This window comes from Poecilia reticulata, chromosome 22 (assembly GCF_904066995.2).
Source record: "Poecilia reticulata chromosome 22, P_reticulata-male-v2, whole genome shotgun sequence".
In the NCBI taxonomy this organism is placed as follows: Eukaryota; Metazoa; Chordata; class Actinopteri; order Cyprinodontiformes; family Poeciliidae; genus Poecilia; species Poecilia reticulata.
In genome coordinates, this window is record NC_088851.1 from 15,288,795 (window position 1) to 15,312,405 (window position 23,611).

Consider the following 23,611-nt stretch of genomic DNA (forward strand, 5'->3'; position numbering starts at 1 on the left):
CTTAAATTCCACTTCTCTATTAAAGTTATTCTTTTCTCTTGTACTCGCGCTGTCGTTAGTTTTTGTCTTTTTGTTGGCTTCTTCTCTGGCTTCACTTTCTTCCGACCAACTTCTTTCCCTTTCTTGTCTCTTCCTAAGTGCTCTTTTCATTCTTGCTGACCTTGATATCATCCATTCCATTTCATTACCACTGTTCCCTCCTGATGTAGAAGCCATGTTGCTACAGTCAATGTACAGTTTATGCAATCCGCCAAATCACTCCTACCGTCTTCGTTTGTTTGTTTGTTTGTTTGTTTGTTTGTTGCTTCACCGACCCCCCATGGTCCGTCTTCCCTTCCCGGCCAAACAAGCCTCTGGGCTTTTTTTTCAGACAAGGTGCTCAGGAGGCTGATTGTGGAAATACCTAACCGCTTTACTTTTTGAATGTCAAAGTAAATCACAAGATCTGCAACACTTACTCCAGCAAAGATAAACTTCAGCTTTAAGTTCACAAAGCTAAGGTATATCATTAAAAAAAAAAACAAACGGCACTAAACACGTATTAAAATCATGCACTTTTATCTCTCTGTTTTAGTGTTGTGACATTTTGCTTTTCATACTGCTTTTATTTTGAAAAAATGTTTGTACTGTATTGAAGAACGATGATGCAAGGTTACGCCAACGAAATTATTTTGACTAAATCTAAAAAAAAAAATACAGACAAAATCAAAATGAAGATTAAATTAATCTTTACATTTAATTGTAATTCGTTAATGTTCACACCTTGAGACATGTGACCAAAACGGTGCGATTTGATATGATTTTATTGTTGACGACATAGAGTTTATTGGATCTTGCTAGGTTAATTATCTGATTTAGATTGCTATTATATTAACATTTTCAATGCATATTATGCATACCTGTGCGTGTAGCAATGTGTGTGTGGAGTGGCAGTAGCGTGCGTGTGTCGTTTTAACCTGACTGGATCTGGTGTGAGAGCTAAAACTGAAAAAACTACAGCTGGTTTTATAAGGAGTCACACTATAAAAGACAGCAAGGCCGTGTTCACTTTAAGAGATGTGAAAGTTAAAAGTGAGGGAAACTTTCAGGGGCAGTTGGAGAAAAAAAATCCTGGTGGGGCTTTTTTTGGGGGTGGGGCAGTAGATTGCCTTTCCTAGTCCATTATAAGAATTCAATTTATTGGTTGGAAAATGACTACAACTCCACAATAATATTGCATTCTTCATACAGTGACATAACATGTAAAGCTAACTTAGCTAAATGTCAAAGGGATGTTCAGTAACTTGCAATATGTACAGAGTTTGATAAAAAGAAAAAAGAAAACACCCTCAACAGCAAACCAAATCAGATTCAAAACTGAAAAATTCCAAACTAATTAATCTATAATGACCTACAAGCTTAAAAAATACTGGCTAAATTCAGCAAAGAGAAACTGAACTTTTGAGAATTAACTGACACCAAACAGCAGAGGCCCTGCTACCTAAAAGAAGACACACTGGATGAAACAAACATGGCTACAACCATAAAATTAAGAAGATCATACAACTTAGACTTGACTTCCAAGAAGCTACAGCTCTGTTATGTGTAGGTAAAATCAGGGGCGCAACTACATATTTGTGAGGTGGATGCGAAAACATCATCGGCGCCCCCCCCTCCCAGTTTCTCAGGTTTCCTCCCTTAGTCACGCACTTGGAACATACATTGTCACATATTATATCAGGTGAAATTTTCAATCATAAGCAAATAAGAAGTTTATTAGAGTACAAATATTTAACGCAATTTAACAGCAAGGGCGCTCAGTGCTCAACATTTCGTGTTTTGGAAATATGAAATCTTAACAGCTTGCACTCCTTGTCAGAGTTTTAACATTTATGGAATTTAAATTGTTACATTCCGTGACTTTGCACTTGCCCATTTGTCAATTATAGCATCAAATGAAATAGACTGTGCCACATCGTTTTCGATAGAGATCACTGCTAACTGGGACAAGCGATCATTGCTCATATTTGAACGGAGGTATGTTTTGATGAGCTTCAGCTTGCTAAATGATCTCTCTGCAGATGCAACTGTGAGAGGCATGGTTAAAAATATTCTAAGGGCTACTGTCAAATTTGGGAATACCAAATCAAGGTTTTCTTGAATGAGGAAATGTAACTTTTCTAGAGCCTTGTAACCCTTCAGTAGACGACTTGCTGGGTATATTTCTTGAATGATATCTCTGGAAACATCACAGGTAGTCAGGGCATATGTGGTCACTGATTCCTCCAGCTCAGCTTTTGTCATGTGCTCCATTTTAGTGATGACTTTAAATTTCTCAGACACAAGTTGAAAATTCAAAAACCATTCAGACAGCTCTTGCAGGAGTGTGTCAACAATAACATTGAAAACCATGCACCTGAAGTGCCTTGTGGGTTCCTTTTCATGATGACCAGGGCATGAATTGTCATCTGGGAACTTCTTTTGCTTCCTAAGTCGTTTCTCTTTGAACCCAGGAGAAGCATCCATTTCAATGGCTATCTTGCCTGCAATGTTGAGTGACTTCTGAAAGCCCTCTTCTCTATATTTGAGCAAAAACTCTTTTAGAGACTCGATTAGCCTAATGGCTGTGTCCATTGACACATCTGCTGCTTGTAGTGCCTTGCTTGCAAAGCTGATCTCACATAAGTGTTGGACCATAGCTGGGCACTGCCACAACAGCTTTAGCTTTCCCGTGTTAATATTTCCTGAGTTTTATTTAGGTCATTCTTACACTAGTGTGCGGTTATGTGTCTGTGACAGGTTTATGTATCAGATATTCATAGAAATACGAAACAAATCGCGTCCCTTAATGGTTTAATAGGGGATGCAACTTTTAACAGCCAAATATGGGACGATTCCGTATTAGGCTAGCTTTAGCTAACCTGATTATTTACCACCCTCCTGTCCTGCTAATACACTGACGGTACTTACCTACTATCTTTCAACCACATTGAAAGGCTTTTTTTCATCCCGCCAACATCTTTATCCTTCTCACTTTTCCGTTTTCTGTTTTGCGCCCCGGACAGCTTTTTTTTCTGCCGCTCCATTTTGTCAAGTGCACTACGAGTGGAAATCTAAAATAAAAAAATTCAAAAGGCGCGCCTGCGTTCTCTTAGGGGCAAGTGCACAGCCACCTGTATGGGAAGGGAGAGTGACGTGAAGGAGCTGAGGGGCGCCTAATCAGTGCGGTTTCCCTGTTAATGATCATTTCATTCTGTTAAATATAGAAAATGCCAACAAGAAAAAAACTTTTTTCGAGACGGGGTTTTGGCGCCCCCTCTAGTGCTGCGCCCCTATGCGTTGCATACCCTGCATACCCACTTTTTGCGCCACTGGGTAAAATACAGGGTTTATATATTTTATGATAGGTTCGGATAAACAAAATGTTGACTTGAAAGCTTCACACACCACCCAGGAGATAGTTTGACCTGTATTAACCCCTGCTCCATATTTTAAAAGCATTTTCAGTTTGACTTCCTGCTCTGTCTCATTCGCTGGCATGGGTCACGCCACATGCCACAAGAAAAGAAGTCAGACAACTTTCAATACTTTCTTATTTAACGACATGCATGACACAGTGACCGTGAAGTGGAATGGCTTAGACGTAAATAAATCCTTCACGCCTTCTTTTAGAAAGTTACTATCAGTAGACGTAATGGCTCAAATATGCAGGTAAACAAAAGTGATGTAATCTCACTTCCTGTTACATCACCCTCACACCACTAAGAGTTTATTGGTTAAATATACATCTCACCACCCAAAGAGCCCCACCCTTTGTGGTCATCTTTTGTTTTTCCTTACAAGTTTGGTTTGAGATTTAAATACTCTCAGCCTCATGAAGAATGTCATCAACTTCGGGCTTTTTAATGATTGTTTTCCAGGATGGTATAATTATGAGTCAAACATTTTAAAGACATTTTAAAATTTGTTTATTTCAGAATTTCTTCAATCTTCATAGGGTCAAAGTTACACATACAGGTTAAAATACACACTTTTACAGCTAACTGTAGCGCCTTGTGCATTCTGTTAGGTTTCTACCATCATTAAATATTGAACAAGATCAGGTATACCAACTCATCTTATTGGATTGCACCAGATAGGCCAGTATTCACTTCTCGTTTATTTCCAAGCTTTATGCTTTTGCTGATCTCTGTTCTTTCCTTTGACATTTGATATATTCTGAACACTGCAGACCAGAAACATCCAACAGTTCCAGTTGTCAAACTCCCACAATCCGGGTCCCATGAATCTCACACAAATGCTTCTCCTTACCTACTTTTCACAGCTACTAGAATCTAGTACATTATAGTACTTCAAGTACGATTCCAGTTGGACAATCAACCACCTTTCTTGATAGGATTTGAAATAGTTCATTTGAGTTCATTTGGTCTGGATTCACGTCCAGGTTTCCACCATCTGACCCAAACTGCGAAACCCAGATGAACAGAAATAAGTTCCAGTGTTCAGGTACAGACCAACAACCATCAAAGCTCAAGCTTAAAGCTAAATCAAGTTTTTGACCAGAACCTGATTCAGGTTAAAACAAAGCTGAGACACTTTATGTTTATAATAGCATAGTTTATTACAAGCATTAGAATAATAAAGAGCAGCTCATGAAAGGTGGTAGTGAGAGGACATGATCTCATACACTGGAATGAATCCAACAGTACAGTACATTACAGCACACACAAACCTTTTGTATGTATAATAGTTCATAGTATATAATCATAATTAATGCTCATATCTTATTAGTGTTATATTAACAACTATCCATAATATTCATTTAATGTGTATATACACACACAATATATCATTTAATAAATAGGTCATAATGCTACAGGACGCAGAAAGAACACTCTCTGGTGCTGCATTACTGGTCTCCAAGCTTCCACAGCTTTAAGTCTCTCATTTCCACCAGGGGGAACTCAGGGGAGTTTTTGGGGCGGTTACAGCGCTAATGCCTCTCATGGTGCACACACTGGTGCAGCAAAGAGGCTTCCACAGCCTCGCAAACAATTCATCTGTGCACCGATGCGTCAGACCTCATCAGCAGAGGGATTGTCATCAAGGCTACAAAGCTAATTCAATTTAAAACAATAATAGTGTCGTGTGTGTGAGTGCAGCACAAATCTGGCACCTGGTTTCTTCTCCAAAGGTGCAACCCAATCTCAAAGCTTAGCTTACAAAAAAAAAGTTAATGCAAGATAAATATTGTTTAAAAATATCATATCAAAACAGTTATTATATAAAAAAAACACTTATAGAAATAAAAACAGCAGTAGTAGTCAGGTGGCAGTAGTTAGTAACAGACAGAACTTTAGATTTTAGTGTAGACTAGCGGTTCTCAACATGGGCGGTACCGCCCCACAGGGGGCGTTCAGAAGACGGCAGGGGGCGCTGGCGGACATTTTTACAAAAGGGGGGCGCTGGGATGCCTTTGGTCGAAGGTAAACTTTACACCTTAAATCCACAACAATACCAGTTTAGACTTTGAGCAACTTGGTAAAACTGTATGTGTAACATTAAATCATGCTTGGCTGCAACTGTATCGATGGCAGCTCTTCTATTCAGTGTTTGTAGCTTCATGGCGCAGCTCCGCTCCGCATCAGTTCAGCGTTACACCGGCTGATGACGCTGCTGTGATTCACTTTGCCTGGTATTTTTGTACATATGTTTTGGCAAAATGTCAAAGCAGCAACTTATATTAAAAAGTGTTTTGTTGTCCATTTGAGAGGTTTAGCTTACATGGAAGGACAACAGAAAATCGCTCTTATAAACATACTAAAATCACGAAACCCTCACTTTGTATCCCTCTGAAAAATGAACCCATTTAAATAAAGAAATCCCTCCATGGATGATACCTCGATAGAGAGCGTTCATTTTATAGCGTTAACAACGGTGCTGCAAGTGGTCCGACATGAAACGGGTGTGATGGAACAACGGTACCACAGCACTTTTAAATTTCAATAATCAGAATACCAAAATTGTTCCCGTTGTTTTAAAAGGTTCATGTCAGTCTGCCTTTTCCCCATCGATATGTTTCCCGACCGCCCTTCACCTTAGGGAGTTAAAAAAAAAACAAAAAAAGGAAGGAGCGTAAGGCACGGTGAAGTGTACGGAAAAACAATCGGTGCGCCGATTCAAAACATCTACAATAATGATAGTAACATTAATAATAAAATAATTGTCAGTGCAAAGTAGCCTACAAATTTTTTGGTGGGGGGCGGTGAGGGACCTGGATAAAGGCTAGGGGGGCGCTGGGCCAAAAAAGGTTGAGAAACACTGGTGTAGACAGTTATTTCAGACTAATGTTCCAATTGTTTCCTAAAGCTATATGACGTCTTCTATAGTAATAATGCAGAAGACAAATCTAGTGAATAATAGTGAATCATCTCTGAACAGAAATCCTCCACTTTACACATTAAAGGCTCCTGGTTCATTATTTCCCCTTTGCCCAGCTCTGTACTCTTGTCTAATGAGGCTGCAGTGGAGGATCCTGTCAAACAGAACAAAGCACTGTCTCAGTATCTCAGTATTGTCAGAATCAGTGTTATATTTGGAGGTTATGGGGAAAAAACTGACCTGGAAATGCTGTCTTTGTATTTGTAGAGCAGGAAAATGGTAAGTCCGATGAGTCCGATCAGTACCACGGTTCCAGTAATGGCTCCAATGCTAGTGTTTGACTGTTTCTCTATTAACAGATAACAATACATAACTATATAGCTTAGATTATAATCAACAAAAGGAAAATTACACACTCCATTATTCTAAACTTTTCTATCATTAAGCAACATATGAAGAGAAATAAGGATGTTTCACCTTCATCAGTGGTAGGGCTGTCTCCATGAAGAGAGTTCTTGCTGGCACATGTTGCTGAAAAGAGAGACATTTTTATTATGGGGAAAAAAATTTATAAAAAGGAAGATCTGAATGAATCAAGGGAAAAATGCTAATATTCTAAAACAACAGGCACATAAAAACTTTAAGGGAAACAACTGCAGTTTATAAAACTTACTGCTGCAGTTTGCTGAAAAATCCATCAAATTCTGAGGGAAATAAAGAACAGAGATTGTTAGACATATTTCATGATATAAAGTTTAAGCATATAAACTATATATATGCTTAAATATATATATATAAGCACATATATATGCCCACATCTGAAATTACGGAGGGGGGGACTGAAATTTCAGTCCTCACATCTAAAAAATGTAACACCTGTGACTGTGAGCACTGTTGGATCCAAGAGACATCAGGAAGGCATTCAGATGTTTCCAGAGAGCTGGAGGTGTGTCTCATCACCAGGGCAGATTTGTTGTCATTGGTACTGGTTGCAAGGGCGATCTGAAGTCAAAATACAAACAGGAAGAGACCAGAGCATCTTACTGAACCTGGCTTGGACTTGACTTAAGGTAAATAGCAAAAAGAAAGACTTTAGAATTGGCTTGTACTCTAATCTTACCAACAGTTACTTTCTCATGTAATCAAGAGTAAAAGTAAACCAATTTATATGCTCCAGGCCATAGATTTGACAAGTTTGTCAAATCTATCTTTCACTTTGTCAAATCTATCTTTCACTTTGTGAAACCAAGTGTGAAACCAAGTGTGAAACAAGTTCGCCGTGCATTGCATCTGGAACAGAATCTAGTGAAGGAGTGGAAATATGAACACATGGACTGACAGGTGTTAGTTTTATCATTACAGAAACAAAATAAGGACCATTTTGTTTTTATTACATCAGTTTGACATTTGCTAGTGTTATTTTCTTTCTAAATTCTAACAGAATTTAAATGCATATTCATAAAAGGGTAAATATTATGCTTGATCGGTTTTAAATATAATTTAAAGCAGCTTCACTCATGTTTTTTCATCTTTAATTAAATGACCTGAAATGAAACAACATTTATTGAATGTTCCTGAACTAAATTAGGCCCAAGGACAAAATAAACAGGCACCACAGCATGTTATAGGCACATTAGGCAGACTAGAAAACATGCATTTGACAACAAAGTTTAATCCATAAACATGCAAAATGTACATTATTAGGGTAAAAGTAAAAACTTACCTCTCCCCTGTTCCACCAGTAGTCACAATCGGCTCCTCGGGGAACATGGTGGTCGGATATGCTGAAAGTCATCGGGTTATTTCCAGTGGACGTACAGTCGAGGACGGTTGCACTGCACATCTGCAGAAGGAAGGCTGAAAAGATGAAGTTATAAAACAGAAAATTTGTTTAAAAAGGTACATTTAAAACACCACGTGAAAGTACTTATCTTTTAACCATGGCAATTCATTTCTCATCTAAACTCGCCTCACACAAAAACTAAATTATTAATCCACAATAGTTAAACATCAAACTCCAATCCCTTAATTTGTAAAAAAAAAAAAAAAAAAAAAAAACACGCACACGCCACCACACAGACACGCACACACAATAAAACAACAACGCGAAACAGCGTCCTGTGAGGTATCAGCAACATTTGCTGTACTAACACTAGACTCAGTCGGCTCGTTGGTCGTCCTGTCTGTCATAGCGCACTTTTCTCGAGAACAAGCATCCGAAATTTAAACTTACAATCTGTGCAGTACTTGCATATTTGTTCATCGTGACAGCCTAAAAGCTACTAAACCAGTGTAAAATTAATGTACGTACAAAAGAAGAAGAACGTTGCTCTCCGCTGACACACGCCCATGCCTCCGCTACTCATGCTTGCCACAGTTCCAACAGCGACTCCAGGCCGGTCTACTTCCGTGTACCTTCCTCATCCGGAACTTTCAAAATAAAATAAGAGAAAAAAAATAACTCCTTGATTTAAGAAAATAAAACATGTTTGTTTTAACGCGATAAAAACCATCGTCGAAACTACGGATTTTAAAGTACTTATCATCATCTTATTCAATGATGAGGCTCGCTTGTCAGATTAAAAGTACCTTTTGAATTTACTGAATATTCGGTGTGTCTAAACATGCAGATTTGATTAACTCAAAAAGGCACACATTTTAAAATCTACCTCTACGCAGACTATTTTAAGCGGGTTTGTCTTAGATGACGATAATTTTCTGCTGTTTTAATTCGTATTTTACTTCAAATATTTCAAGTTTAAATGCATTCGGCACTCTTTTTAATAGCGAGTTCTTTTATTTTGAAATTAAAAGGAAAAACCTCATCATCAACGTCATCAAGGGAGTTTCCGCTTTCATGCAAGAGTCCAACGAGAGGTAAGGCGGGGTGGTTCAAGTCTTACTTCAAGTCATGTGATGATGACACAATGCATGGCTTGCACAGATGCAAAATTGCATCACCTTGGTTTATTTCCACGCAGATAACATTAAGTTACAGAAAGTGAATATTTTTGTGTTAAAATCTATATAATCTGAGCTGTTATTGTTTATTCATTATTTATATTGTGACTATTTTAGATTTCATAGAACTGTGAACAGGTATGTTAGGGTGCATTTGTATTTCTGTGCTAAGGATGACACCTAGTGACTGAATTCAAAGCACTTTGAATTACCTTGTTGCTGAAAATGTGCTATATAAATAAAATTACCTTACCTTACCGAATAACCACATAGCAAGAATAAAAAGAGGTATGATATGAGTAATTAAACGAGAATTAAAGAGATTCATGCAGTAACCTAATAGGTCATAAGACTACGATCATGACTAAACATACAATGAAAATGTATAACTATCCAGAAAAAGACCTTACAGACTGCAAACATGCAGACCTTTGACCCCTTATAGATTCCTCAACTTAAACATCTCTAATGATTTCATATATCCCTGTTGTAACAAAACTTATTTAAATGCTGTCCAATAGTTTAGGCAGAGGACTTAAAGCAGAAATATGAAAAACACACAGGAAATTGTGTAATTCATACAGTGGTTTAAAAAGCAGAGCACTAAATAAAACTTTATTTTATGATGAAGGCAAAAACCTATGAGAACAAGCAGGGGACAGAATAGCATAGTTTGCTTTTTTGTTTGTGTTATTTAGGTGGGGGTAAATCCCTGCGAATATTGACTGTTCATCAATTTGTTAAAGACAAACAAACTGCTAAGCAAATACTCTTAATTAAATAACTCATGAGTGTGAACTCCTCCATAATGTGGTATGTTTTTGGCAGTTTGTTGTTCTGGTGGACACAAGCTTCTTTGAGTACAATAACAAGGAAGGACATCAGTAATTGCCTTTGTTCCAACTGTATCGATTTAAAAATCTGGGAAGGATTATAAGATCTTTCCTAATAATCTAAGTCCATAATTTTATAGTTGATGTACATGGATTATAAATAGTTACTAATCGTCCCAAGAGTGGACATCCCTGAAAATTCATCTCAAAGTCAGAACATAGCATGCTTACAGAAATGATACAATGACTAATTATGAGCAGTGTGTAAATGCGACGGTTCATGAAAGACATTTAGGAATGATTGAACAACCATATTTTGTAACAACATGGCAGAATGACCTGCAGCATGCTTACCAAGTATCGTGCTTTGTGAAAGCTAAACACTGAATCAACATAAAGATCTCAAACTGTGGAGCGTAGACATGGAGTGCTGATGTTTTGCAGTTGTCAGCCCAACCATAAAATAAAACTGAGGCCATCTGTCAACTGAAGGTTGGATCATCAATAGGCCTCAAACATAGTAACACTGCTACAAATGAATGACTGAAAAAGAAATGGATTAGTACGGTATGTTGCAACAGTCCAGTCAAAACCCAGACCTCAACCTGACTGAAATATTACAGTGCAAGTTCAGGACAGCATGATGCTGCCGCTATCATCTGATTGTAGTGATGTGTTTAGGATAATGTAGGGTTTTAGTTTTCCTCTACACATTGTGATTTGCAGGTGAGCATTGCAACTGCTTCTTCCTCCGTTGCTGTATATTTTAGCAGGTTTATTGAGTTTATTTAGCCAATAATAAATAAAATAATAAAGTTCACTACTGACGAATCAAGATTATACATGTATGTTGGAGGCAAATGTTTTTATAAATGTATTTTTTTCCTAAAACGAGAGAGAAAAAAAGATCACACACACACACAAAAAAAAGATAATTAGATTTTTATTAAAATTTATGTAATTTAAATTAATGCAAAAAACAAACACCAAAAATAACACTGGGAACAGTCCCTGTGGGGGGGGGGGGAAACTAAAAATAGTAAACTGAATGTCACTGTAACATATTTTGACAAATGGCGTCCGAGTGCCAATCAAAGCTCTTCATCCTCTTAATGATCTGTTTAACAAATCTGAATCTAAGAGTTCAAATGAACAAATGAGAGATTTGCAGTAAAAGTAACTGATTACCAGCTCCTTTTTTCTTTTTTCCTTGAGCCTGAGTGGGAATTATGTTGGCAACTGCTTATAATAAAACTGTGTTACACACAACAGTATCAACGTATCCGTCACACAAATTTAGCTCGGGGAGTCAGAGTTGTTAAACAGCTTTTCAAGTTGAGGAGGAAAAGCAATTAGTGTGAAAGCAAAAAAGGTGTTTTGACGTTAAAATCCTCTTACACGAATTCTGTGCTTTTAAAGATGAATGAAAGCCGAGTGCAAAAATAGTTTTTGCAGTAGAAAAAAATAGGATTGTCACTTTGTTTTGACACATTTTTTTAAAGCTTTTGTGCCCACTGGAGTTGTGACACGCATATAGGTAGTAACTTCCTGCTGAACACAGAACGGATCTAGCGAGTTAGCATCCGATCTGCTAAGGAAAACAACAGCCCACCTCGCGGTAGCTCTCACACGCTTTCTGTGTAGCAGTGTGCACATACATAGAGTGATAGGTAAACACAAAACATAATAACAGACTGACTGTAACAAAACATGGAGTTGAACATTGAAAAGTAAAGGGGTGAACTGGTTTGTATTGCTTTGGCCTGTTGTGTGAGCAGTCAGCTCGTGTTGTCCTTCTCTGCTCAGGTGGATTCAGAGCCATCAGAGATCCACAGACGGTTCGAAAACGTGGCAGCAGGGAGAAGCTGGGAAAACTTGCCGATTTCACCGGCTTCTGCATCTACTCTACCAGCATTTTGTCTTCTTTTTTCCCCCCCTGGTTTTCCCTTCTTCTTGGCAGAGGCTTCACGTTAGAACTCAAGCGTGTCTTTTTGTGCAGCTGAGTCTGTCTCTTCTTGGTCCCATTTGCCTGTGGTGAGGCACTCTTCATTGTTCAAGTCCTGAGGGTTTACCCCAATGTCCAGGACCTGGGGGTTAGTGCGAGACTCAGCGAGTCTGCAAAAAGCAAAAGAAAATGAGACATTTTAAACTTAACTTAGACCTCGGCACGACAAAAGATACAATGTTTACTTCACGTGTGGATAAAAAAATAAAGTACAGTACAAATATTTCTAATCATTAGTCTCATTATATTTGACTTCCAATGAACTGCAGCCGCTCTTGTAATCTTCAGAGAAGGCACCTGTAAAACTGTGTAATTTAAGTCTCAACAGTGATGAATCACAAGCCTGTGACTTGATGCTTCCTGAGCTGTGTGCTGCATTTGATGTTGATCAAAACGTTGATTAGACTTAGGACAGTCTGAGGGACTATTAAATATTGTGGTAAACTTATTCAAATATTACTGGTTATTATGGGACATGCATTTGGCAGATATACGTTCAAGCAAACAGATCGCTCATTGCTGGAGTTCCTCAGGGCTCTAATCTCATCCCGCTTATATTCGACTTTAATTATTAGATCTTGTGTTAAACTTGCAGGGTTGTTAAACACAATTTTAGGTTTTTTTATCTGTAAGTTCCACTAACACAAAATGTGAAGTAGAGGTTGGCTTATGATGTATGCTAAAGGGTATCTAAACCATCTTAGATTTTTAAAAGTTCAGTAAAATGTCTCTAAATGCCAAAAAGCTGTTAAACAGCCCCTTTTTATTTATTTATTTTCAAATGAATGTGTATCAAACTTGTAGCTTCTAAGACATTAACTAATGTTTTTCAACAATACGACTTCGTATTGTTTTTAATGCTTGTGAAGTTGTCTCAGACTGAGTGGGAACTCTGAACATCTCATACCATCTGTATGCTGATGACACACAACTGTACATTTGTGTTTTACTACATGACCACAATCCCTTGCAGTTACTGCGGAAGTCTAGTCAAAGCATGCCGCCACAAGAATTGTTTTTAGCTTATCTACAAAAGACGGAAGTCATTATTTTACAACAATTAAAAACCAATATTCTGCTAGTCTCAGGAAGGGTTAAAACTGCAGAGGCAAAAACATTGGTGCTGTTATGGACTCAAACTTAAATTTTAATCAACAAAAAGTCAAACACAGCAAAGTACCAATGCCACAAAAAAAGGTTTCTTATCAAAACAGAGAAAAAGCCATGATATACTTTTATTTTCAGTGTAATAGTGTCTCTAGGGTCTCAACAAAGGGAAAAAAACAGCACAATACAGCAGCTACATCAATTAACAAGCCCAAAAAAACACTTTCAAACAGGCTGGAGGACTATTGATCTAAAGCAATTAATAGATTACAAGAAAGTCTCACTGCTTGGAAGCAAAATATAAAGAAAGAATGAATGACTGAAGACGTTTGCACTATATTATGAATATAACATGGCCATTCTGATTATGATAGTGAGAGGTGAAAATAATTTTTTAAACAAACCAATTACAGCAGAGTTAATTTTATCATACTGTACCACAATCTGCTCTGTTGGCAGCGCTACGTGTGAACACACAGTCTGTGTCAAAAGGTGCAAAAGTGATGGATGTGATGCAGAAAAACACGGTCGTACATTGGTGATGAAGACGTGGACACGGTGGCTGAACGTTCCTTAGGTTTGAGTCGACTATGTTAAAGGTGTAAAGCTATTTCAAAAGTAACACAAAGCTACACGCTGAAAATGTTCTGGCTGGACACAGATGAGCAGGCTGGAACGGTGGGTTGATGAGGAGGAAATGATTCATGACAATCGTTACCTGAGTAGGATTCAAAGCTATCCAGACTGCGGCTGAGGGGTGCAAAGGAAACATCACAAGTCAGGGAACAATTCAGCTGACAGCTCCTCCGAACCACTTCCCTATTATGTTAGAAATGGTTCATTTCTTCCTATGTAGGTTGATTTTATTGGTACGAATTTAAATAAGACCAGAGGTTTAAAAAAGATTTAGACTGGTTTCACTTTTCCCTGTGTTGTTACATTATAACCTCAAACTTCAGTTTTTATTTAGATTTAACATGACAGACCAACACAAAGAGAAGAGAAGGAGAACCTGAAGGAAAACCTGTTACTGACATAAGACGGGGTTTGTAGGTTCACCTTCCGGCAGGATGATGTCCCTAGAAGTACAACCAGATCCGCAGCTGAGCGGTTTGGAGCAAAACATCTGTGTTAGAACAAGCCAAGTAAAAGTCCAGACCTAAATGCTAATGGGATTTTTGTGACAAGGCTTGCAAATTGCTGTATAGCCACATTGAAAGCACTCTGAGTGAGCTTCAGCTAATTTGTAAAGAAGAATGAAAATAAGAGACAGTTTTATATGTGCAAAGCTGGTAGAAATACAGAAAGACTTGAAACCTGACAGGAAAAGATGATTTTTGCTAAAAAACAAGGGAAAGCACAATTTGGACAGCTATGTCCTCCTTAGTGTTGGTCTGTCATTTAAAATCAGGAAAAATTTTGACACACTGTGACAAAAGCCCAAAGTTCAGGGCTTTTACGACACTGAATTTATTTTTAAAAAGTTAGGGTATAATGCACATAATCGACCAGCAGATGGCAGCAAAGATTCAGAATGCAACACGGTTGGACTCTGAATTTGATACAAAATACTGCCTCCAGAGTAATCTCTACTGAGTTCAGAGAGACATCAAATACTCCACATCCTGGCTTTAATCCTTTATCTCCATCTAAAGTTCAACTGCAACAAACACAATCAGCGTCCAGCAAGCCGGCCCGACGTGCAGCCCCCATCACTGCTTGCACTGCGAGCATCCTCATTAATCAAAGAGCTGGAGACGAATGGCGTCAACGTGTAATTACAGTGTGTGCAGACAAATAATCATCTGATAACGGGTCTGAAATGGCCTGTCAGAGTCTGATTAAAAATACTCAGGATCCAATTCTCTTTAGCAGGCCATACTTTAGGGCTATTCTTCCTTTGATTGAAATGAAAAGTACCAAATAGTGTCTCTCAGAACAGAACGGTTTGTGGATGGAATATAAAATCACAGTGTGGGCCTCAACCAGAGCCTACGTACGCAGCATGACTCAGGTCAAATGTCAGCTACACCGGAGCCTCTTCCTGCCTCTCCTGTCTGCTGGAGGGTAACCGAACTGAGGGAGAGGCTGCATTTTATTATTTGATCAGGCAAGCCCGAACTGAAGACTTGGAAGTCTTTGTGCCCGTTTAATTTCAGGAAACCCTCCAAACTTCACAGCTGCACCCACCTTGAAAACGCCTCGTCCAGACCGTCCTCCAGCTCCTGTCAAGACACAACACAGAGATTTTCCCGTGAAAACATGCATGCATGTAAAACTCACCTTCTTTCCCTGTTATCAAAAGTCCCACACCCTCCTCTGCCATGTGTGCATTAGATAAGGCTGCTTCTGCTCAATAGGCTATTGTCCACCTCAATGCAGCTGCAGCACAACCACGGAGCCCACTTTGACCACAGCAAGTAAAGTACATCACTTGGTAGCAATTAATCAGTATTTCTATGAGGCATTCTTCTCTTATCAAACCCCAGCAGCTGAGACATGTTGGCCAACACCACTCTCGTCTTACCCAAACGGTGTTGTTGTTCTCCGCCGCCGCGTGATTATGCACCGTGAAGGGATCCGACGCGGCCGGCTTTGTTCCTGAGTGGACCTGCGCCGCTTTGGCTCCCTCTGCGAACTCCAGGAGAGTCCCTGTGGCTGCATCTGTGAAGCACAGGAAGATTTCACTCCATTCGAGTGCGTGCTATTGCTTCATCCTTCATAAAGCAGATATTGGTTTCAGGCATGTGTGAAATCATTTAAAGCAGCAGTGGAACTAATTAATCAACGATCTGCTGGCAGCAGAGTGCAACCTCCTGACTTTCGTACCCAACACCCACGATGTCTCTGGTCTGCAACGGGATTGGTTTGTAACGGCACACATGATGATTAATGTGTATCAACGCTAATCTTGGTCCAGTGCTAATGCATGGGTCAGTGTGTGTGTGAGTGTGTGTGTGTTTTTTTTAATATCCGCACCATCCAAATCCAATATGAGAGGCAATCTCTAGCAGAGAGTGATCCACCACACAGAGACACCTGCAGCAGCAAGATCTCATGACAACTCAGACGTGTTTAACTTTACAGCATTTTGCCCTGTCAGAATGTTTTAAGTTGCAAATTCTAGTGCTGTGTAAATTCCTTTTGTTGTTGTGCTGTATGTAATATGTTGCAGCAGTTCTTTGGTAAGAATAAGACTTTTCTGATTTCAGTATTCGTTTTCAAGGTTGATGAAAAGGCAAAAAATAAAAATAAAAAAGCAACGCACCTGGTTTGGCTATGTTGCTGGATTTTACATGGATTGGACCGATTTGTCTCATTAAGTGTCTACCAAAGACATTTTTTGGGAATCTAATTGAATTAGATGGTGAAAATGAAGCAGATAACAGTAAAAGCCTGTTTGTCACATTCTCAGAATATCTGAGGATGTTTCTTTGGGATCTGTGGAAACTAACCTCATATGTGAATTTCCATACAAAACATTATGTTAAAAGAAAAAAAAAGAAAAAATTTATTCAGAGAGAATGTAAGTGTTAGTTGTAGTTTGACATTCAGCCTTGTGTAGAGTTAGACCTTTGGTAAGGAAGATGATACACCAGCAGGAGAAATCCCCCGACGATCAGGATGGGCTATAATTTAGAGCTGCAGCAAGAGACGCAGTTCCAAGAGAGAGTTGAAAGTATCATGTCACATCAATAAAGCTGACTCACCTTTCAGCAACGCCGCTGAGCCGTGACATGCTATTTGATCACAGTGAAGGGTACACGAATGTAACCTTCTTATTTAAAAAAAAAAGGAAAAAAAAGATCTTTCTCCAACTTCTATTTCAGAGGATTGTTCTGTCTTTTTCCCAGAAGCACTCTAAAGCTTCCTCCCACTGTACAATTTTGCCAATTTGCCTTGAGGAAATTCCTTTCCTCTGGCAGCCGAATGACCCAACAAGTCCAAACGTGTTGACACAGAGCCCCTGCTTTTGCAACAACAAAAAAAAAAAGAGTCCAAGACTTGCTTCTCTGAGGATTATCCCAAAAAACCCCACGTGTCATGAAACGTTTCACATTCAAGGCCATATGTAGTGTCAGGATGGATTTAGGGACGAGATCCCTGTCTGGCCTGAGCCCAGCTGGCTGAGCAGAGAATGAAGCTCGCTACAGAGTGGATGTTTTCAGATTTTCACAAAATTCAGGTTTTTAGAAAGATCAGCAAGAAAACAATGAATAATGTAGTGTATCGTTCTGGTATCAGAAACAGAAAGGCTCTCTGTGAGAAAACCCTGCAGCCAGTTTAGAGAAATAAAAACAGGACTTTATCTGGATGAGTAGATGTCGACACGTTAATGGCCGTATCATCTTACTAATTCCAATCAAACACAGTCTTATTCATTCTTTTAAACTAACTGGGCTCCGGTGTATGATAATAGCTGTTATCGCAGATCGTCACAGGGATTACCGAGGCGGGATTTATTTCAGCAAATCACAACGCGGCCGAGTGCTTCTAAATTAAAGAGTCAATTATCATCAAACACGATCACCTTCAGCTGTCACTTCCTGTTCAGATTAATGGCGTCTCACTGCGAGAATCTAGCCGACCTGCAGCTCCGATGTAGGCCAACCTTTTAACAAGTGGCCGAACGCTCTTCCTCTCCTCCCCCGAGGATATGATTGCTGTGACAGCGAAGGGTGAGAAAGACGTGATGACGGGCGACAGGACTCACCTCCTCCCTTCAGGCTGCCCAGGCTGGCCGAGCTGTCCGACTGAGAGTTGCTGGCTCCTTCGCCATCTGAACCCGACTTTGCTCGCTTCTCTTTGTCTGTGGACGACAAGTCAGCGCAAAGAACAACAAGTCAGTGAAGGTCAAGAAGGTGTGACCAACTCTTTTTTTTTTTTTTCCTTTCTGCAGTGCATTGTTATTTTTCTAGTAGCTGAAAAAGAAATAAAAGTAACATTTTTGACAAACAGGTCGAACTTTGCTGGATTTTATTTCTAAAATCATGCATCATTAACCCTCTTCTTCATAGCTATTCACTAGTTTGCATTGGTGCATCACATGAATTCACAATAATACCCTGAAGTAGTAATGCAAGGAATCTAATAAGTCATTAATCATCAATTAATCACAAGTCGATTAATTATTTGCATCCCTAATATGAATACAGCAAAGCACTGTTAGAGAGTAAACAGAAGAAATTAAAGTGGCTCCTAAAACATCTGCTGACTTGACCCTACAGGAGGGCGCAGTCTGCACCTCTAGAGGCTTCTCGTGCGTAAACACAGTACCAGCACATCTGGGTGAGACGGATAGAGAGCTCTACCCGCGGCATCCTGTTGAGACAGTTTTCAATAAAGTGCAAGTCACACAACACGAGCAACAGCGGCCGGCTGTAGACTTCCTGCAGCGCAGCGCTACTGTAAGCGCCTCACCTTGCAGAGCGATTTCTGGGCCTATATTTATCACCCTTTCACAGAACGGCTGGTCTGAGTGGCACCAATAACTCAGCAAAGGTTGAGACTTCTCCCTCAGAGGACAAAGGTCTATTCATAGGACAAAGCTGGACAATGCATTTGCACAACACTTCTCAATGTCGACTCCATGACAGATTGTGTATTGTTCTCTGACATTCTGGTGGGGAAATCTAAAAGGTCAAACAGCATGGCGCCAGCTCTCTCACGTTTCAGGAGCGAAAGGTGATTTCACAAAATGGGACAGCAGGATCGTCACTCAGCCGAGCTGAGACCGATTTTTTCTGGACATGTGAAAAAAGTGTTTGCTGCGTATGTGCGCCACTGCTATACAACTGAAGCCAGCTCAGGTACTGCAGCAATAACAATGTTACTCATGTTACGCTGCGTGCACAATCTCTCTGCACTGATTAAGATTCATCCACGTCAGCGTCCTGGAAGCCCAGAACTGAAAATGAAACTGACAGCACGACCTAGTTTCTGATCGATGTGGCTGACAGCTTTACAAATCAGAGAGGAAATCAAAGAGGACGGAACTACCAAGAGCTCAGTTGATCCTGACAGAACGGATGTTGCTGAAAACTGTAAATCCACAACCTTAATCACCATGTATGCTCACTGTTAAACAATAATTTCATCGAAATCAACACAAAAACGTCATATATGTGAGAGAACTGATGTTATCCCTCCAAAAAAAATCTGGTTCATATCCTTTTGTTAGGCACTGTTTTCAATATGCCACCATACATGGCAAGATGGATGCCAAAATTTAAGAAATTAAAGTTGTCACAGGCTTTCTTGTAATTTTATAGCATTTTTTAAAGTTAAACAGCTCAGCAAAGATTTTCATTTTCATGTCAAATAGCACCTCTTCACCAACAATGGTGTTTCTTTTTTAAATTTTTTTTATCTCAGTGTGTGCAAGGGTTTTTTGTTATTACAGCCCTACCCTAAAGGGCTGGCCTACTGTAAGTAATGGTCCTGCAGAGCTACAGCAGGCAAATATGTTTTTATTTCATCACAACCCATCATCTATTTAGAAAAAAAAATCCAATCTCCCAAGAGTCCTGGTAGCTTAGCATTGAGAGAGAGCAACGAAAGTTTCCCCAGGCGCCTTGAAGCTCACTCCGGCTCCTCCTAAACATGAAGCCGATGTAAACATGCGTCCCTGCTGTAGTGTTTACAGTGAATATTCTATGAGAGCAGCTTTAAGAACAGAGTTGGGAGATGTAATATACGGAGGAATGTGGGTCAGGCATGTGTGCTGTACTGAGGAGAACCACAGTGGGTGGTGCAAGAAGAGCTCTTCCAAAAAAACAAGAAAACCAGACGGTGGATCTCATCTTCCTGCCTGCCTTAATCCTGAGGGGTCCAGACTCAGAAGATTGCTTTGGGACTCAGTTTCTAAAGGAAATCTGTTTAGAGAAAAAAAAAAAATACTTTGCCTCTTCTAAAGTTTCAAGGAGAAGGATAACATGAGCAGAGGAAGGGAGCTCGAGTGAAACACTAAAAAGGTTGCATTCAATTTTAAGTATTTAACCGAAAGCGAGGAAAATAAAAGGCCTGAAGAGGTGTGAGGCGAGGAATCCTTGGCCTTGGTGTAAACAAAACAAAACAAAACAAAACAAAACAAAACAAAACAAAACAAAACAAAACAAAACAAAACAAAACAAAACAAAACAAAACAAAACAAAACAAAACAAAACAAAACAAAACAAAACAAAACAAAACAAAAAAAATAGATGCCTTCCTTAGAAGACAGAAGAAGGAAAAGCTGGTAGAAGCGTTGCCTTTCGTCTGGTGCAGACATGCGTCTCTAAAGGACTGCATAAATCAGCCTTGGTGTGAGACGGCATCCACGGCGCAGACACTCAACGTGTCATGGGGCTGAGCTTCAGCTGACACAAGCGCACAATCATTTTCCTTTCTCTCAGCAGCCCTCTGAGCACCACCCTTTCATGCTTTATTGCCCCCATACCCTACCCCGTTGCTCCCCCATCCTTTATCAGTCCTCGCATCGAGCACCGGGATGAGGACTGACAGGAGAGACGAGAATGATTCTACGATCAAGCCGCAGGTGCAAAACAACGCATGCAGCAAATGGATAATCAATTAATTCAAAAGACCACCAACAAGGCAACGCACATGTAAAAAATGAGCAAGGTGGTGAGAGGAGGACTGGGGATGCAGGAACTAATATTATGTGGTAAGATATGCTCATTTATAGAGGAGTCAAACACGCAGTAAATTACACACATGCTCTACTGAGCTTTAAAGAAAAAATTAAATAAACTACTGCTTGTGTTGGCCACCCTGCTCACACAGCTGCTCCGACTCTGTTGTCTTCAAAGACACACACAGTTAGGTATGTAAGTGGAATATTAAAAATGCTCAGAAATATAAAAGTGCCAGCTAGACTGACATAAAACACACACACAAATGTATAATAATGGAAGGAAAGAAATGTGTGTTTAAGGATGCAGTGAAGAGAAAATCCACATTCCCACACATCTGCCTCAGGCAACACTTAATTCCTTTTACACCCTTCGCTCGCTAAAACCTTACAACTTCCAAGACTGAAATGTGCAGATTTGTTGGGTTTTGATGTTCAGATGTGAACATCACCAGTAAATGTTAAAAAAAAAATCCAAATCTCTCCAGAGACCCAGCAAACCCCAGTTAGGATATTAAACAAAATAACAATGGCACAAGTAGAAAACAAGCAGGGCTCGTTTGGAAAGGCTGAAAGGAGAACAAAAATATGGCAGCACAACTTGGATTTACAAAGTTGGCTCTGGATCAACCACAAGACTTCTGGAACATGTAAAAGCTCAACTCGACCTCAGTGACCTTTTGGTTCCTCTTAGAAGAACTGGTTCAATATCTGGTGAACATTCAGGGGAAAATGGATGGGTAGAGTTTGGGTTGTGTTCTACAGTCAAATGTAAGAACGTGTCCAAAAAGCTGATGCTTAACCCAAACTAGGTCATCAACAAAATACCAAATCTAGAACAGAATAGCTGAAAAAAATGCATACATGAAAACCTGCAAAGAAAATCTGAAGCAATGCTGCAAAACAGAGAAAAATTGCATGTTTTTTTTGTTTTTTGTTTTCATTTTGTTCTTGTTTTGTTTTATAAATGACAGAATGTATGTTAAAGGTCAAATCATATTCATTATGAATAGATAAAAACTTTAGGATTGTGAAATAGTGTACTTTCTACAGCTTATGCATACGAACAATCAAAATAATGCAGATGGTTTTACTTTGATCGGTTTTGCTTTGATCGACAGAAAAAGGAAATAAACCACAAATGCTGACTAAAATACAAAATGATTTCAGATCCTCTTTTGCATCCTTTGTTGTCTGTAACTTGGAAAGTTGCATTTGCATCTCGAGATTCTGAGTTAGTAGTTTTTAATTTTTAAAAACACTGATTCAGCTCAAACGGGCCTAGAAGATTCTTAGAGGTGATTGTTACAGTTAGCCATCACTACACTCAAACAGCTCTTCATGTGCACTTATTTGGCACGGTTTGTCAGTATTTCATAAGGTGCAGAGAGCATAATCAAGGAGAAGTGGGAAAATGTATTTTTCTGTGTTGACATGGCAACCTCAGGATAAAGAAGAAAGATGAGGGATGTGTAGGCTGTATGGCGAGTTTCCACTCATCTGTCAGAGGGCAATTGTGGGGCAGGGACGGGGGGCGACCATGCCTACCTTCTTTGGAAGCTTGCCAGAACTCGAATGCCACTCTGAAAGCCTGAGCCACCGTCAGGGTTACGGCCTGGGCCTGTTAGGAGAGACAGATGTCAGTAGGGGATGAAAAATACCGTCACGCATGTCAGCGAAAGGGAAGGCGAGAGCCATCGCTCTGACACAAACAGGAAGCGACCGCAAACACAGGAGGCTTCGTCTTAAGGTACTTGAGGGGAGGGAAGAGAAACCAGTGGATTACATGACCAGTTGTTTGTGCAACTGGGAGGATACGCGGCCTTTTGGCCACAACTAAATTAGTGGGAGGAAGGAAGAAGAGGGAGTGGCTCCGTCATTCAGAAAACCTCCAGGGATGCGAGAATGCCAAGAGAAGAATCACAACCTTCTTGACTTCCTTCTTCTAACTTCACATGCATTGGTCTGCATGGATAAAAGTCAAAGTATTGCAGCAGTGAATGGGTTTTCTGAGTGTTTTCCCATGTTGGTAGCGCAGCTAAAATTACCTCTACTCCATGTTTACAGCTCTGTCCACATCATTTCCTGTCGCCCTGGACAACACATTAACATTTCAGAGACGTCACTCGGACTGAGGGTAGTTTGTTGACTTCCGGGAAAATGTTTCAGTCTTCATGGTAAGAAAACTTATCATACTGTGGCTTTATGAAAGGAGGTTTTCTGAACCTGCACAACACAGGCTGCATCTCAATACATCAGAACACTGAAAAGCAAATCCATTTCAGTAATTCAATTAAAACTAAACTAAGACTCATATTACTCTCCTTCATTACACATTGTAATGAATCATTGTGGCATTTGGCGTTGAAAGAGGTTTGAATATTTCATAAGAACAGTAAAAATGTACTTTTCACATAGAGGTGTTACTTTACCTACACGGTCATAAGAACACTGGTGACGCCACCCACAAGGCGCGTAAACCCCACAATGTTACCGACAAAGAAGCTGACAATAGACAAAGTGCTGTACCCAAATATTTTCATGGAAAGTTGATTGGAAGGAAAAACTGTGATAGAAAAATGTGCAAGTGGGCATTGAAAAGAAAGCTATTACACAATGTATACTGCGGTTGGAAACAGTCCTTCAAGAGCCTCTCTGCACAGACGTATCAGGACATGACATGCGTGCGTCGAGTTAAGCCATGTGTGAAGC

At 39.6% G+C, this 23,611-nt stretch overlaps 2 protein-coding genes across 3 annotated transcripts in view; both read right to left on the reverse strand.

The window, feature by feature from the left end:
• Positions 1-4,575: 4,575 nt before the first annotated feature.
• Positions 4,576-10,984, reverse strand: LOC145550080 (uncharacterized). Its single transcript, XM_081603542.1, has 7 exons — positions 8,672-10,984; positions 8,084-8,217; positions 7,237-7,362; positions 7,034-7,064; positions 6,838-6,891; positions 6,601-6,709; positions 4,576-6,514 (listed from the first exon to the last, which is right to left on the reverse strand). The coding sequence occupies exons 1-7, from the start codon at positions 8,724-8,726 to the stop codon at positions 6,433-6,435; spliced, it is 591 nt and encodes a 196-aa protein (XP_081459668.1). The 5' UTR covers positions 8,727-10,984; the 3' UTR covers positions 4,576-6,432.
• A 95-nt stretch (positions 10,985-11,079) lies between these two features.
• The window catches only part of ldlrap1b (low density lipoprotein receptor adaptor protein 1b), a 33,211-nt gene continuing 20,679 nt past the window's right edge, over positions 11,080-23,611 (reverse strand). The window contains exons 5-10 of one of the 2 annotated variants that reach the window (XM_008399613.3): positions 22,448-22,520; positions 17,981-18,076; positions 15,794-15,930; positions 15,457-15,491; positions 13,985-14,016; positions 11,080-12,269 (exon numbers count right to left, since the gene is read on the reverse strand). In XM_008399613.3, coding sequence (XP_008397835.1) covers positions 12,223-12,269; positions 13,985-14,016; positions 15,457-15,491; positions 15,794-15,930; positions 17,981-18,076; positions 22,448-22,520 — 420 coding nt within the window. In that variant the 3' untranslated portion in view covers positions 11,080-12,222. The remainder of the gene's footprint in view (positions 12,270-13,984; positions 14,017-15,456; positions 15,492-15,793; positions 15,931-17,980; positions 18,077-22,447; positions 22,521-23,611) is intronic. The other variant, XM_008399612.3, reaches the window with a different exon arrangement.